Consider the following 16472-nt stretch of genomic DNA (forward strand, 5'->3'; position numbering starts at 1 on the left):
ATCCGATGACTTGGACGACTCTAGATGGCCGTATAATATATTTATAAAAAAATAATTGATCTTTATAAACAACAAAAACTAAATTTTAAATCGGGAAAATAAATTAGCTAGGACACTCAAAAAGCATTGATATCTATGATATTTCGACTAAAACGAATACTACTAGCAGTTGTTAGGCCCACAAAGACTTCAAAAAGCCCACAAGATAATTTCTAACTTATATTCCCTTCGTTTTAAAATATAAGACGTTTTAGGTAAAAGCACGCCGATTAAGAAGATCTACTTTTTAAAAGTTCAACCAAACATAAAGAGACTGCATAATAAAATAATCATAAAATATTAAAGAAGTATATAATTTGCATAGAAACTTGAAAACAACTTATATTTTGAAACAAAAAAGTTTCTCCAAAACGCCTTATATTTTGAAACGGAGAGAGTATAAATGATTTGGTTTTAATGTTCTTAAGTTTACGTAAATGATTAGTACACAACATTATTTGAGCGAAACTGACTCAACAAAGTTCATAAACGAAGAAACATGGAATTTCAAAGCTAAGAACACAACACAACTATTGGATTAGTATACCGATTGGGTTATCCGGTTTAATTAATTGTGAATAGTATACGGTTTAGTACAGATTTATACTTGTATAAATAGCAATGTAATTCTTCTTCTTCATGAATGTGAGAAAATCACTTTAACAAACTTTATCAGATCCTTATCCGTAATATGGTATTAGAGACATCCAGATCTCAGATCTGATTTTTTCGCCATTGTTGATCTCAATCTAAGCTTCTTTTCTCGATTGATTTCATCTCACAATGGTGTTTAAGAAGAGTGTTGTTCGCAGGCCAGTGAAATCGAAGACTGCAGCCAACTCTCCTTCGGTTCCAGCTCGAAAAATGACTCGATCGACTGTCATCGCCAGATCTCCTCCGGATACTCCTCCAGCTGCTACTTCTCAAGCTTCTGGAGCTTCGCGAGTTGTGGTGATGTCAGATTCTTCCGATCCAAGTCAGTCTCCATTTTATATGCACCACGCTGATCATCCAGGTTTGACAATCATCTCTCTCCATCTTGATGATACGAACTATGATGATTGGAGTGCTGCGATGCTTATTTCCTTAGATGCTAAGAATAAGATTGGGTTTATCGATGGTTCTCTGCCTCGTCCCTTAGAATCTGATCTTAACTTTCGTCTTTGGTCACGATGTAATAGCATGGTAAAGTCCTCGCTATTGAACTCTGTTTCCTCTCAGATCTATCGCAGTATCCTCAGATTGAATGATGCTGTTGATATCTGGCAAGACTTGTATGGTAGGTTTCATCGTACTAATCTTCCGAGAACATTTAATCTAACTCAAGAGATTCAGGATCTCCGTCAAGGATCCATGTCCCTTTCTGAGTATTACACTACTCTGAAGACTCTTTGGGCTAACTTGGAAAGTACTGATGAACCTGATGCTCCATGCACTTGTGGCAAAGCTACTCGTCTGCAACTGAAGGCAGAGAGAGCTAAGATTGTAAAGTTCCTTGCAGGTCTCAGTGATTCTTATTCTATCATCAGGAGACAGATTATCATGAAGAAAGTACTTCCTAGCCTTGCAGAGGTCTACAACATTCTTGATCAGGATGACAGTCAAAGAGGATTCTCCAACATTCCTACTCCTCCGGCTACATTTCAGATGTCTGAGAGTGTTACTCCCTCTGTTTCTCCATCTCTGTCTGAACCAGCAATCTGCTATGTCACCTCTGGACCTAATAAAGGACGTCCAATTTGTTCTTATTGCAATCGTGTTGGTCACATTGCTGAAAGATGCTACAAAAAGCATGGTTTTCCTCCTGGATTCATTCCTAAAAGCCGTACTCCAGAGAAGAATCAGAAATCTCACCATGTTGCTGCACAAGTTGCCTTATCTGCTACACCTGAAGCAACTCATGCTAATTTGGACAGTTTAGTTGGTAATCTCTCCAAAGATCAACTACAACAATTCATTGCCCTTTTTAGCTCTCAGCTTCAGCTTCCTTCTGGTAACAGTGGTGCTAGTACTTCTCAGTCTGATATTGCTCCTTCTGGTATCTCTTTTTCTCCTTCCACTTACTGTTTTGTTGGCATTCTTACAGTATCTAAACATACTCTATCCAATCAATCTTGGATAATTGATTCTGGCGCCACACATCATGTGTGCCATGATATATCCTTGTTTGCTACTCTGGATAATTCTGTTGTTAGTGCTGTGAATCTCCCTACAGGCCCGACTATAAGAATCAGTGGAGTGGGAACTCTTCAGATAAACAAGGAAATTTATCTGAAGAATGTTCTATTTATACCAGAATTCAGACTGAACCTAATCAATATTAGTTCTCTAACTGATGATCTTGGTTCCCGAGTTGTTTTTGATCCCCATTCTTGTGCTATTCAGGATCATATCAAGGGATTAACAATTGGTCAAGGTAGGAGAGTCGCCAATCTTTATATGTTGGACACAACAGTCATCCCAGATGCTTCTCTCTCAGTCAATGCGGTGGTAGATGTTAGTGTTTGGCACAAGAGACTTGGACACCCCTCTTATTCTCGCTTGGATGCTATTTCTACAGCTTTGGGAACTACCAGACACAAGAATAAAGGAGCAGCTTATTGTCATATATGCCATTTGGCTAAACAGAAAAAATTATCTTATACTTCTCAGAACAATGTTTGTAAAGATATTTTTGAGTTGCTACACATTGATGTCTGGGGACCCTTTTCAGTGGATACAGTTGAAGGATATCGTTATTTTTTTACTATTGTTGATGATCACTCTCGTGCTACATGGATTTACTTACTCAAAACCAAAAGTGAAGTGGTTTCAGTATTTCCTGCATTTGTTACTATGGTAGAGAATCAGTATAAAGTCAGGGTTAAAGCAGTTCGTTCTGACAATGCTCCTGAGCTAAAATTCAACAAATTCTACCAAGAAAAGGGAATTGTTTCTTATCATTCTTGCCCTGAAACTCCTGAACAAAATTCAGTCGTTGAAAGAAAACATCAACACATTTTGAATGTGCCTCGTGCTCTTCTGTTTCAATCTCAAGTTTCTTTGTCTTATTGGGGGGATTGTGTTTTGACTGCTGTGTTCCTCATTAATCGTACACCATCACAGCTCCTCTCAAACAAGACTCCTCATGAAGTTTTAACAGGTTAGAAACCGGATTATAGTCAGCTCAAGACATTTGGTTGCCTTTGTTATGGATCAACATCAACACAACAGAGGAACAAGTTCCAACCGCGTGCTAGAGCTTGTGTGTTTTTGGGCTATCCGGCTGGCTTCAAAGGTTATAAACTCTTGGATTTAGAATCTAACAGGATTTTTATTTCTCGCAATGTTGTATTTCATGAAGAGATATTTCCCCTGGCAAAGAACAGTACAGCAGAAGCACATTTGGAGTTTTTTACACCACTGAATTCTGAGTCCTCAGGTAATATCAATCCATCCATTTCTCCATCTATTCCTCTTCTACCACCAGAAATTTCTTCCTCTAGAAATAGAAAGAGTCCTGCACACTTGCAGGATTACCACTATTATTCCCTACAAAATAACACTGATCATCCCATATATTCTTCTCTTTCATACTCCAAAATTTCTTCAGATCATCTTGCTTATGTTAATAGCATTACCAAAATTCCTATTCCTCAATCTTACTCTGAGGCTCAGAATTCAAAGGAATGGTGTGAAGCAGTTGATAAGGAGATTGGTGCTATGGAATCTACAAATACTTGGGAAATCACTTCTTTACCTCCGAAGAAAAAGGCAGTGGGTTGTAAATGGGTCTTTACTTTGAAATTTCATGCTGATGGAAGTCTTGAAAGGTATAAGGCTCGCCTAGTTGCCAAGGGATATACTCAAAAGGAGGGATTGGATTATACGGATACTTTTTCTCCTGTAGCCAAAATGGCTACTGTGAAGCTTCTCTTAAAGGTATCTGCTTCTAAGAAATGGTTTTTAACTCAACTTGACATCTCTAATGCTTTTCTCAATGGAGAATTGGAAGAAGAGATTTTTATGAAACTACCAGAGGGATATGCAGCAAGACAGGGGGACTCCTTACCATCTAATGCCGTTTGTAGACTCAAGAAATCTATTTATGGTCTGAAACAGGCCTCTCGGCAATGGTTTAAGAAATTCTCTGCCTCTTTGGTCTCATTTGGTTTTCTTAAGGCTCATGGTGATCACACTTTGTTTGTGAAAGGTATTGGGGATGAGTTTGTTACTGTGTTAGTTTATGTCGATGACATTGTCATAGCCAGTACTAGTACTGAAGCTGCAGCTTCTTTAACCAATGCTTTGAAAGAATGTTTTAAACTCAGAGATTTGGGGCCATTGAAGTATTTTTTGGGTTTGGAGGTTGCTCGCAATACTGAAGGGATATCTCTTTGTCAGAGAAAGTATGCTTTAGAATTGTTGGCCTCCACAGGAATGCTTGGCTGCAAACCAGTTTCTGTTCCTATGATACCAAATGTCAGACTCTCTAAATCTGATGGTGATCTTTTGGAAGACAAAATGTATAGAAGGCTTGTTGGTAAATTGATGTACTTGACAATTACAAGACCAGACATCACATTTGCAGTTAACAAGCTTTGTCAATTCTCCTATGCTCCTCGGACTGCCCATCTTGCTGTAGTGTATCGTGTGCTTCAGTATATCAAAGGCACTGTTGGCCAAGGGTTGTTTTATTCTGCAACAGAGGATCTTCATCTTACTGGTTTTGCTGATGCAGATTGGAGAACATGTCCTGACAGTAGACGTTCCACTACTGGTTTTACTATGTTTCTTGGTCCATCTTTGATTTCATGGCGTTCCAAGAAGCAACACATTGTTTCCCGCTCTTCTGCTGAATCAGAGTATCGAGCTTTGGCTCTTGCTTCTTGTGAAATGGTATGGCTACACACATTGCTTAAGGACTTGAGAGTTGCTTCTTCTGCAGTTCCGGTTCTCTTCTCCGATAGCACGGCTGCCATTTACATTTCAACAAACCCTGTTTTCCATGAAAGGACCAAACACATTAAAATAGATTGTCACACGGTTCGGGAAAGGTTGGATCAGGGGCTTCTTAAGACTCTTCATGTCAGAACTGAGGATCAAGTGGCTGATATACTTACTAAACCGTTGTTTCCGCATCAGTTTGAACACTTAAAATCCAAGATGAGCATTCAGAACATCTTCTGCACATCTTGAGGGGGACTATTGGATTAGTATACCGATTGGGTTATCCGGTTTAATTAATTGTGAATAGTATACGGTTTAGTACAGATTTATACTTGTATAAATAGCAATGTAATTCTTCTTCTTTATGAATATGAGAAAATCACTTTAACAAACTTTCTCAGATCCTTATCCGTAATAACAACCTTATTGAAATATCAAACCGGAACCTCGCAGTCTACATTCAATAATCTCATCAACGGTTTTCGCCATTTGAGGCGTAAGATGATTCTTCCAATCACCGACTTCACCTTTCCTAAAAAATATCTGAGAATCTAGACCAATTCTCGTTGTCCCCTTCTTATTAACCTCCAAATTGCTTAAATTTCGTAAACTACACAACTTCAAGATCTCCTCCACCGATCCACATTCTTCTTCTTCCGCGGTGAATGGACATTTCAAGAACTCGGCGAGTCTCTTGACTTGAATACGAGGCTCCTCGATTATCTCCTCATACTTCATGAAAAGAACATTCTCCTTATCTTCCAAGCTCCATTTCCAATAGCTCAACACATGTTCCCAATAGGGTCCATATAAGAGAACTCCTCTACAATAAGCATCAAACATGAGCTCAAAAGTGGCTTGATCCATCTTGGTGCGATGCAACATGTTTCTATAATGCCAGCCGGAGACAAACGTATCTTTGATACCTCTACACACATACACGATTTTGCAAGGTGAAGAAGCTTTTGTAGTAGCTTCACGCAATGCTTGTAAGTGTGTGTGTGTAGAAAAGATCATAGGAGAAGGAAACTTTGTGAGATCCGGAATTTGGCTATTAGCGTATAACTCAATCTCAAGAAATGGGACAAGGTCATGAGGGTTTTGTGAAAGCAGAGGATGGGTTTGGGGGTTTTCGCGGTATTTTTCTCTATGTACAACGGCGAAAACAAGAGATTTGAGCCAAGTGGTTCCACCTTTGGGCAAAGAGGCGAGGATTATATCGGTATCTCGTGGCTTGAAGTGTTTTTGGAAGTCAAGAACGGCTTGGAGTGTGTTTGGATAGTACCAACAGCCTTTGTAGTTGTAGAGACCATAACCCATGAAATCTTTGTCTGAAGGTAGAGAAGCGATCAAGTTCTTGGTTTCTTGACTAACGTTGTCGTCTTTCATGTAGTTTGGAAGGTGAGATTCTTCAGAAGCCTCCATTGTAATAATTTTGAACACAGATTAAGAGAGGATAGTGAAAAATGTGAATATAAAGAGTTTTTATTTTATTTGATGCTTTGAACGATTCGACGTTACAAGTTTACATGTATGTTTATATTTCATAGACAAGTGTTTAGGGGTTTTGTACGCGTTTCTATCAAGAGACAAGAGTGGATCTTAAGCCAAACATATTTTCTTATATTAAGATAAGAAATCTTATCTTGAATAGTCATGTCTAGGAAATGTGCATGTGCTTCAAATCTAAAAGTGGTAGTGTGCGACAAATTTTTTTTATAAAAAAATAATAATTCAAGAAAACACAAACATGATTGATCTTATTCATACAACAACAACAACATAGAAAAAAAAAACTCACAAGATTGAAGAAAACATAATTGAAGCAAAACAAAAACATGAGAACAAGTTTCAAAGATTGATTCAAGAAGAGAATTTTAGACCAGAACCTTGAAACTTCTCTTCAATGGATCTATCAATTTCCTCTGCCAAGGACTCACTCAAAGTATCTCCCCATCCACCAATCTCTCCTTTTCTAAAGAAAGTCTTAGTCTCCATTCCATTTGGCAATTTCCCTTCCTTGTTAACTTCCAATTTACTTAAACTCTCAAAGCTACACAACGTCACGATCTCTTTCACTTCTTCTTCTTCAATAAAACCACATCCCAAGAACTCAGCGATCCGCTTCATCTCAGCTCCGGTTTGCTTCTTGAGCTCCTCGTAAGTAACAAACAAGACCTTGTTCGGATTCTCGCGGCTTGCATACCAATACTCCAATATATGATCCCAAAAAGGTCCACCTATAAACTTCCCTTCACAAAACGCTTCAACCGCTTTTTCGATAGGGTAATCAGCGGTTTCCTCAGGAGCTAGCTTCTTCCCAAAATGCCATAAGGAGACAAACATGTCCTTAGGGTTCCTACAACAATACACAATCTTACAAGACGAGCTCTTAACAGACTCGGGCAGCGAAAGATGTGATATGTGCGTGTTCATCAGTCTTGGAGAAGGCAACCCCGAGAAATCAAAATCTGGGGACTCGTAGTAAACTCCCTCCAAGAAGGGCACAAGAAGATGCGGATTGGTAACCAGAAGAGGATGATTACCAGAAGAAGAAACTGGAAACTTGTGTCGGTTAAGGAGAGCAAAGACAAGAGCTTTTAACCAAGTGGTACCTGATTTAGGATTAGTCACGAGGATAATGTCGGAATCTTTAGCTTCAAAGCGTTTTTGGCAGATCAAGATTCCTTGTAACAGAGCTTGTGTGTGCCAACGTCCTTGGTATTGATACATTTCACTCACTAACCAACCTTTCTCTTTTGGAAGAGAAGAGATCAGATCTCTTGTTTCTTGTGTCACATCTTCATCTCTCAAGTAATCAGGAACTGATGATGATGACATTGTTAAAGAGTTATAGATCAACCTTGAAATATATTGAAAGTGTGAGATCTTTTGCTTAAGCTCTTATTGCATCTATGAGGGTAAATGCTTGTGTGCTTTTATATATGTATGAGAAGTTTGTTCTACAAGTAAATAGCACAAAAACTTCCAATTTCTCTTTTGCTTCTAAGATATTATTTTGGGTGGAGTGGTCAACACATCCTTTACTTGAAGAGCACGTAGAATAATATCAAAAGATAACAAAACAAGACAAGACAGAAGGAGAATCACGACTCTAATGTCTAAAAATCAAAGATAATAATAGTTTTATTTGTCAACAGACCAGTTTGGTCCATCACAAGAAGTCAACAACCTTACTTGTATTAATGCATATTAAACCAACTTTAAAAAAAAAAAACTCAAGAAATTGTGGACTAAGTTTGATTAAGCAGATTCTTAGCAAAAGAATCTAAAATCAGAACCAATTAGTTTCTGCTCAGTGGTTTTATCAATTTCCTCTGCTAATGAAGGAGTTAAAGTATCTCTCCATCCACCAATCTCTCCTTTCCTAAAAAATGCCTTAGTCTCCATTCCATTCAATAACTTACCCTTCTCATTAACCTCCAGTTTACTCAGATTCTCAAGACTACACAGCTTCACGATATCTTCCAGAACTCCATTCTCTATCTCTTCCTCTGTAAAAGAACATCCCAAGAACTCGGCGATCCGCATCAACGAATTCTGAGGCTGCTCTCTCATCTCCTCATACATAACAAACATAACCTTTTTTGGGTTTTCTCGGCTCTCTTTCCAGTACTCTAATGCATGATCCCAAAAGGGTCCATAAACGCTAGACCCTTTGCAAAACCCACTCACCATTTCCTCCATTGTGCATCCAACCATCTCCTTGAGAGTCAAACGTTTCACGAAATGCCAAAGTGAGACAAACGCGTCCTTTGGGTTCCTGCAGCAATACACCACTTTACAGGACGAGTCCTTAACAGACTCTGGGAGTGACCCTAGAGGAATGTGTGTAGAGTAGATACTAGGAGAAGTATCTTGAGTGTGAAACTGGAAACCTTCGATAAAGGTCACGAGAGTATGCGGGTTGTTATCGAGCAGAGGATGGGATTCTAGAGGGGTTTGGAATTCCTGTCTATGAATCAGAGCAAAGACGAGTGATTTCAACCAAGTTGTACCTGATTTAGGACTGCTTACAAGGATGATGTCTGAATCTCTTGCCTGAAAATGCTTCTGGCTGTATAGAACACCTTCTAAGAGATTTGGTGGGTACCAAAATCCTTGGTATTGATAGAGATACTCTGCATAAAAGCTTCTGTCTCTAGGAAGAGAAGACAGCAACTCCTTACATTCTTGGCAAAATTCAGATTCTACCAATAACTTCGAAAGAGTGGTTTCGGATTTTGTCATAGTGATTATATGAGCCAAAGCTTTTGCTCTTGCTCTTGTTAATGGACCCTCTGTTATAGAATAGCTTAAGCTTAAGAACAAAGAGATTTAAAGCAAGCTTCCTCTTAACCCTTTATATAGGCCATGAAATCTTAAAAATAAAAAGGAAAACAATCAAAACTAATTTAAAAAGGAAAAACACCAAAACCAATAATCATATCACATAGATTGTAGTGTTGCTTGCACATAACTCTATATATAACTAGATTATGAACATCTTACAATGTGAGACTTTTTTACTTGATTTTTCTCTATTTTTATCATTTTCTTTCCAAAAGAATAATTTATGATTTCTAACAAAACTATTTCTATGAATGATAGATATAAATTTACAACAAATGTCAAAATCCTATACAAAAGTACCAAATGTCGAACTATAATAAGATGCATTATATGTAGCTGCATAAAAGATAAGAATCTATATATCTTTCCTCATTAAGCACAAACAAACAACAAGATTTTAAAAAATGTACTTTCTGGATTACGAAAGATCGAGAAAAAGTGAAGAAAACTTATTAACTTGAATAATAAAGTAACTGCTAGATTCAGTAAACTTTAGCTCCTAATGTAATCTATCAATAAAAGCTTGCATTCAAAAACAGATTAGTTCTACAACTTGTTCTAACCATTCATTTTTAAAAAGTCTTGCAGCGTAGAGATTTAAAGTTCCTCAGAAGCAAGAAGTGGCTAAAGTTCTCTGAAGATAAGTCCATACTAAAACGATACTACTTGTCGCAAACACAACAACCTTAACAAGAACCTAGAAATGTGTCCGAGAGACGGAAAAGACCACTCACTTTTAATCACTCGACAACAGCAGCTCCCAATAGGTACGATGTTGGCGCATCATCTCCAAGCAGCGGAATATACTCTGATCCTCTCACGTGAACGCTAAAGCAAGCTAATAAACAAACAAAAAAAGAGTTACAAAAACGTATTGGTTGGTATCTAATAGTGTGCGGATATGAAATTTGTGCATACCGTTCTCTATTTTGATCACACTTTGAAGCATCACTTCCATCTTGGATTTCATGTCGTAACTGTCATCCATCTTTGGCACAACTAGCATTAGTTCCCTATGAATCTGTCGAACAAACTGGCAAATCCTCTGCGCGAATTCGATTTCACCATCTGATATTCGACCAATTGCCATTCGCATTAGCTCTCCAGTCAAATCTGCAAGCTGTGCAAGTAAAACACAGTTTAGAACTCCAAACAATAGCGAAAATCTTTGGCAGTAAGTATTAACCATAAATAAAGATGGTCTAAAATACCCCAAGAATATAGTCAAGGATATTGATTTGCAACGGCTCTAATGAAGGGTCACTAAGCGGTACAAGCGTTGTGTTAATCTCATCGAGAGTACATAGCGTCCCCGACAAACAGAACTTATAAAACGTTGCAGCTTCAACATATTCCTGCACCTGTAAGTTACCAAAAACCACAACTATCAGTCAAAATCGTTAGCCAAAATGCTTCCAAAACAGAATATATAAAAGATCAATAATTTATCTCTCACAGACCCCTGGGGAATAAGCTCGTCTCAGCTTCCAAAAATCAGTCCCTTGAAGCTCTCTCATTAGCTGGGCAAAATGTTGATCCCTTACTGCTTCTAAATCCTTCCCTGCTTTCTCCAAAACCTCCTCTTTGTTGTCTTTACTGAGCCTGCCACATAAAAACATTGTAAACCAAACAAACAAACAAACAGAACCTTGATGAACACAACAAACACACAAAATCTTGATGAACAAAAACAACACAAACAGAGGTTTTGATGCTACCTGTGAACCTGAAAGATAACTTTTTTGCTGTTCATTGTGATATCACGACTTGCCTTCACCACTCTTTCCCTCTTCTCATTCTACAAAGAGAAAATCATAGAAAAACAGATAAAGCATCCTCCTTTATACTCAAATTCACTACAGATTCTATAGGCAAGGTTCAGATTTATTAAAGACACAATACAAAACCCAAGTTACAATTTGAAAGATCATTTCTTTAGTTGTCTAAACCTACAAATCTTACCTATAGGAAAAGGTTCAATCTTTCTAACAAGATAAACCCAGAAACAAACATCGAGCAGAGGAAAAAACACTTACGAAGTTATTGAGATAATCAGCGTAAGTAGAGAAAGCATCTTTCATGGAGGATTCAGTACTCATCGTTCTAGCTTTCTTAACCAATTGTTCAACACCAGTCTCTGCAACTACACAACAAAATTCCAAAACCCTCGTTACGAAATTACACTATAGAAAACCACACAAATCAATAGATATTTGTAGAAGTGAGTGTGTGTATACATACTTTGATGGAGTCGCTGAGGTTTTAATTTGGGAGCCATTAGCATAAAGGCTACTCTTTGGAACGCCGATGAAGAACAACTCAACATCTGTCTGCTTTCTCCGATGCTCGCTCGAAGTTCAAGAAGAGGTTATTCGTTATGCTTCATTGTGAACTATAATTGTAAAATGGGACTAAGGAGTCATCAAGGTGCTGTGGTGTAGTGGTTATCACGTTTGCCTTACACGCAAAAGGTCTCCAGTTCGATCCTGGGCAGCACCAACTTTTTTAAGTATATCAATAATGCGACTTTTTTTTTTTTTTTTTGTCAACCACACATTAATTAATAAATAATTCCTTGATTGGTTGCCCAATTAGAAGGAGTAGAGTTTACAAAAGTAACTTCAGAAAATAAAAGTCTAGAAGAACGGGCTAAGCAGTCTGCTTGAACATTACATAAACGAGAAATAAGAGAAAGCGAGAAGAAAGGGAAAGAGAGACGGAGAAAACCAAACTCGTCTAGAAGATTGGAGAAAGCAGGCCATTCATCCGATGAGTGTATCATCGAGACTAACTCCGAGTAGTCTGATTCAAACACCTGACAATCGATCCCTCTTGAAAGGATATTCTTCATAGCCCAAATTAAAGCTTCCATCTCCGAGTGAAGAGGGGAGGGACACCTCCGAAGGCACTTTGCACCGAGCAATAATGCGACTTTTAGTTTTAGACTTTTAGTGTTTTTTCAGGAGACACGTGATTCTTGTTTTCTAAATTGCAAATTGATTGATTCTTTTTTTTTTTTTTCCATGGTTTTGATTGGGATAATCTTACGCGATAAAATCTAGGGACGATTGGCGCAGAGACAAAATTGGAGCTTCTAATTAGGAAATTGACAAAAGTCTATTTTGTCAGAAACAAACAAAAAAACAACTCTACAAAGGACCCTTAGTTCAAGAAGAATTACATAAAAACCAGATGTATACGCAGTCATGCGCGTGGGATTCTCAGTCTTGACTTTTTTTGGCAAAAAGGATGAAGTGACCGTTAATAAATGCTCTGCTATGAGCTGACCTTTACTCTACAAACATTTAATAACAGACCGAGTAACATTAATTCTTGTTTTTTTAAAAAAAACTGGGAAAATATTAGCACGCTACAAATATTATTAGACGATTTTGATATTTGTATATGTATACATGTAAACACATGTATAGAGCGCTAAAAATAATTATAGTGTTAAGTTATTGGATCTATGTATACATGTATAGAGCGTTATTAACATTTATATACACGTAAACATGTACATGAATCATTATTAACATTTGTATTCATGTAAATACATGTATAAAGCGTTATTAACATTTGTATATATGTAAACACGTATATAGAGCGATATTAACATTAGTATACTTGTATAAACGCTACAAACATAACTACAATCACTGTATCCTAAACCGTTGAACGGAGCAAGTGAATAATCTATATATATAATGGGAGAGTTATCTCTCCATCTAGGGTGTCCACATCATCATCCAAATCATCCTATTTTGATTTTGTGTGGACTCCACATATTTTATTTATTAAATCTAAAAACACTAAAACGATAATTAATTCACACATTTTGTAATTTATATTATTATATTTCATTAAACAAAAATAATAATTTACAATAGAATAAATTAAATATTAAAAAACGAAAAAAATAAATTTATAACACAAAATATGAAATTTTTGAATATAGATTAGATAAACATAAAATTCGATAATTGTATTTTAACATATAACGAGTAAATATTCCGAAATGACGAGATATGAAAAATAAACTTATCATATATTTTAATGATAAATCAATCATTTTTAAGAGTTACAATTATTTAGTAGAATAAAGAAAAATAAGACTTAAAATATATTAAATTTAGAGGTAAAAAGTAATTCATTTCTGAAAAATACACATTTAAAATTTTAAAAATAGTTAAAAAAAATTTAATGTTGATGTATCAATTCATGATACTGATTAAAAAAAAGTCAAGTACATATTATTATTTATAATTATAATATAATTACATTAATAAAACTTTCTATATTACAAGTCTTTTCTAATTTAAAAAAGTGGTGGGTTTTTAAAAAAAAATCAAATGAATACCTAAAAAAACTAAAAACTAAATATTAATCAGTGTTTATAAAATTTTAACATAGATTAAAAAGTTTAAGGTGATTTGAAATAAAACAAAAACTATCCTAAACATCACAAATAAAAAAATAATAATCCAATCGAATACGAGACTGTGTAATAATAATATTTGTGAATGCTATTTGGAAATTAGAATAGTATTTGCCATATTTGCCATATTTTTTAATCAATCAATTAAACATTCCATCAAAAAAAAATAAAAATAGAATAGTTATGGTATATTGAAGAGTTTTTAATTAGAAGTAAAATAAAAGATTAAAAATGTATTTTAAAATTTGAATGATTTATATGAATTCGTAAGTTACGTTACGAATATCAAGAACACTCTATAAAATCATAATATACGTCAAATTATATATGTGAATTTTTTTTTCATTTTTCAAACAGTCAAGAGAAAGTGCAAAATTTGATGTTGAAATCTGATGTTTGTGAATATGAATGAATCCATGTATGAAATTTAGTCTTTTTTTTTTTTCGTCAAACACCATTTTATTAAGTAATCGGGCAGAGACTTTCTTCTAGAGAGAGCCAATCCGGAGCCGATGTCCTTACATGGGAGAATAGGAAACCTCGTGCTCTTGCCTTTTTTGCGAGGCAATCCGCACGGACATTGTTACAAGGAGAAATAAATCTAATAGAGAAAGAGGGGAAAGAAAGCTTCAAAAGCTTAAAATGTTGCAATTCTACTGCTAAAGTAGGCCAATCAGAAGGGTTATTCAAAATGGTAATTAGTTCAGAGCAAAATGGTAAGCCAAAACTCGTCTTCGAATCTGAGATGAGGCATTCCATCGTCCAAAGAAGGGTTTCGAATTCGGCTTGTAGAGGCAATAGTCCCCGACGAGAACTTTTCAATCCCAGCAAGATAGGGGTTTCATTATCCATAACAATCCACCCGTGCCCACTGAGAGTGTCTGTGGCATGCCAAGAAGCATCAATTTGGCATTCAAATGGAGCGTCTCCTGTGAATGTAAGATCAAGAGGGATCCTCACTAATTCAACGAGGGGTTCCTCCTTAGTATTTGCCGCCTTCCAATCTTTCGCCTCTTGAAAGGCATGATCTAGCGTATTTGGAGGAGATTCTCGAATATTTTCAAAAATGAAGCTATTTCGAGCCTTCCATAGATACCAAAGTATCCATGGGAAAAAATGTCCAATTTCCTCTCCGTTCATCATCCCTTTTGCTCTCTAGAACGAAAAGTCCAAATTTGCGAAAAGGGACTGACTAGGGAAGCAGGAAGGTAATGATGGGATTGGTGACAGAGCCCAAGTTTGAAGCGCTGGTGGGCATTCAAAAAGAAGGTGATTGATTGTTTCTTCCTCAGCGCCACATCTTGGGCAGTGCTTCTCCTTACCGATGTATGAAATTTGTAGTCTATAAAGCAATTTTACATGCACCAAACATTGTCAAATAAACTATATAACAAATATCTCCCGAGATTTTTTAATGTTCACTTTAATAAAAAGATCATGCAACTTATAAAAAAATATGAGTATTGAAAAATATGACTGAAAAAATATATGATCTATCTTGAGAACTAATTCATAGTCGAGTATATTATATGTGAACAATATAAGGTGAAAAGAGAGTAGATGTCGGAAGTCGACGAGTGAATCATAGAAGATAACAAGAAAAATTGTAGTAAAAAGTGTGAAAAAATATTTGATGTAAAGATAATGAAAATGAGTAAAGTAGATTTTTCAAAAATTCACATTGATAAAAAATTTAAACTAAAATCCCGCGCAACGCGCGACATAATCTAGTGTATTGTAATTAGACATTGAAATATCATTGGAGTCATAAATTTTGTCAAATTTTCGATGGATTTTCACGGGTTTTTGTCGAGTCTTTACCGGATTTCTTCGAATTATCACCAGATCTTCATCGGATTTTCACCGGATTCGTCGAAGTATCATTGCATTTTCATTAGTTTTTGTTAAATTGTCACCAGAACTTACAAAGATTCATCGTAATAGCAACACTAATTGTGTTGAATTTAAAGTGTTGCTATTACAGTGCAGTGCTCTGTTCGATCATGGCTCAATATAAACAATGGCGGCACACGAGAAAGATAACATGTAAGAAATGTATAGAGATCTATAAAAAAATTTAGATATTCATGCACAACATATTGATGTCTCTTGTATTAAACTATATCATGTCGAATAGAAAAACGCGTGAGGCTATTTTGGAGAAAAAACTGGGCTAATAATTTTTTTGTCCTGGACCTCGACAACATTTTATGAAAAACTAGTTTGAGTCCAGATCATTGTCACCAGCCCAATTATCTCTAAAATCTAACCACTACAATTAGAATGGTTAGTAATAATAATAAGCAACCGTTACGAGTAAACTTTAACTGTTTTATTTGCTACTAGATCACCAGAACGGATACAATTTTAAATTTTTAACTAGATCTGGACCCGCACGTTCGTGCGAGATAAATTTTATGAAACTGCAAATCTTAAAAGTTTTAAATTAAAAAATAGTAAAAAATTATATGAAATATGAAAATATTATAGTTTGATTGATATAAAGTAGTGTTACAGAATTTTTTTTTATTTTATGTGGTTTATTAATAGTTTGGTGTAAATGGATAAAATTATGGTTAGTGAAGGATTGTGTGTAAATGTTTTAAAAGAATTGTGTGTTAACCATGGGAAAACACACGATAATTTTTTAGTTGTTGTAATAATAATTTTCTAAATTAATCTTTAAACTGATTATATTATTATATGGTTTGAC

General features: G+C 35.9%; 4 protein-coding genes and 1 non-coding gene across 6 annotated transcripts; 1 reads left to right on the forward strand and 4 right to left on the reverse strand.

Moving 5' to 3' along the window:
• Positions 1 to 446: 446 nt before the first annotated feature.
• Positions 447 to 6621, reverse strand: LOC9312963 (cytosolic sulfotransferase 11). Its single transcript, XM_021024763.1, has 2 exons — positions 5390 to 6621; positions 447 to 569 (listed from the first exon to the last, which is right to left on the reverse strand). Exon 1 carries the CDS (start codon positions 6391 to 6393, stop codon positions 5392 to 5394), a length of 1002 nt encoding a protein of 333 aa, XP_020880422.1. The 5' UTR covers positions 6394 to 6621; the 3' UTR covers positions 447 to 569; positions 5390 to 5391.
• A 60-nt stretch (positions 6622 to 6681) lies between these two features.
• LOC9312964 (cytosolic sulfotransferase 12) lies at positions 6682 to 8029 on the reverse strand. The gene has a single exon (XM_021024764.1). It carries the CDS (start codon positions 7807 to 7809, stop codon positions 6832 to 6834), a length of 978 nt encoding a protein of 325 aa, XP_020880423.1. The 5' UTR covers positions 7810 to 8029; the 3' UTR covers positions 6682 to 6831.
• Positions 8030 to 8095: 66 nt separating this feature from the next.
• LOC9312965 (cytosolic sulfotransferase 13) lies at positions 8096 to 9263 on the reverse strand. The gene has a single exon (XM_002876851.2). The coding sequence runs from the start codon at positions 9217 to 9219 to the stop codon at positions 8245 to 8247; it is 975 nt and encodes a 324-aa protein (XP_002876897.1). The 5' UTR covers positions 9220 to 9263; the 3' UTR covers positions 8096 to 8244.
• Positions 9182 to 11806, reverse strand: LOC9312966 (translin-associated protein X). 2 transcript variants are annotated; one of them, XM_021024766.1, is made up of 8 exons: positions 11563 to 11806; positions 11358 to 11464; positions 11040 to 11119; positions 10782 to 10923; positions 10533 to 10682; positions 10240 to 10441; positions 10056 to 10159; positions 9182 to 9269 (listed from the first exon to the last, which is right to left on the reverse strand). In XM_021024766.1, the coding sequence occupies exons 1-7, from the start codon at positions 11645 to 11647 to the stop codon at positions 10062 to 10064; spliced, it is 864 nt and encodes a 287-aa protein (XP_020880425.1). In that variant the 5' UTR covers positions 11648 to 11806; the 3' UTR covers positions 9182 to 9269; positions 10056 to 10061. The 2 variants fall into 2 exon arrangements, with proteins under 2 accessions (XP_020880425.1, XP_020880424.1); XM_021024765.1 differs by lacking the exon at positions 9182 to 9269 and having other exon boundaries at positions 9827 to 10159; positions 11563 to 11805.
• On the forward strand, positions 11748 to 11820 carry TRNAV-UAC. The gene has a single exon. It is a non-coding gene; the product is annotated as a tRNA-Val (tRNA).
• The last annotated feature ends 4652 nt before the right edge of the window (positions 11821 to 16472 follow it).

Source organism: Arabidopsis lyrata, assembly GCF_000004255.2.
Source record: "Arabidopsis lyrata subsp. lyrata unplaced genomic scaffold ARALYscaffold_5, whole genome shotgun sequence".
In the NCBI taxonomy this organism is placed as follows: Eukaryota; Viridiplantae; Streptophyta; class Magnoliopsida; order Brassicales; family Brassicaceae; genus Arabidopsis; species Arabidopsis lyrata.

What these genes read in the sequence shown, in the direction of transcription:
- LOC9312966 (XM_021024766.1), bottom strand. Translation starts at nt 11,647, where the DNA reads ATGTTGAGTTGTTCTTCATCGGCGTTCCAAAGAGTAGCCTTTATGCTA. An exon ending in ACCTCAGCGACTCCATCAAA is followed by an intron (nt 11,465 to 11,562) that starts GTATGTATACAC and finishes TTTGTTGTGTAG; the next exon opens with TTGCAGAGACTGGTGTTGAA. An exon ending in TGTGATCAAAATAGAGAACG is followed by an intron (nt 10,160 to 10,239) that starts GTATGCACAAAT and finishes TTTGTTTATTAG; the next exon opens with CTTGCTTTAGCGTTCACGTG.
- LOC9312964 (XM_021024764.1), bottom strand. Translation starts at nt 7,809, where the DNA reads ATGTCATCATCATCAGTTCCTGATTACTTGAGAGATGAAGATGTGACA.
- LOC9312963 (XM_021024763.1), bottom strand. Translation starts at nt 6,393, where the DNA reads ATGGAGGCTTCTGAAGAATCTCACCTTCCAAACTACATGAAAGACGAC.
- LOC9312965 (XM_002876851.2), bottom strand. Translation starts at nt 9,219, where the DNA reads ATGACAAAATCCGAAACCACTCTTTCGAAGTTATTGGTAGAATCTGAA.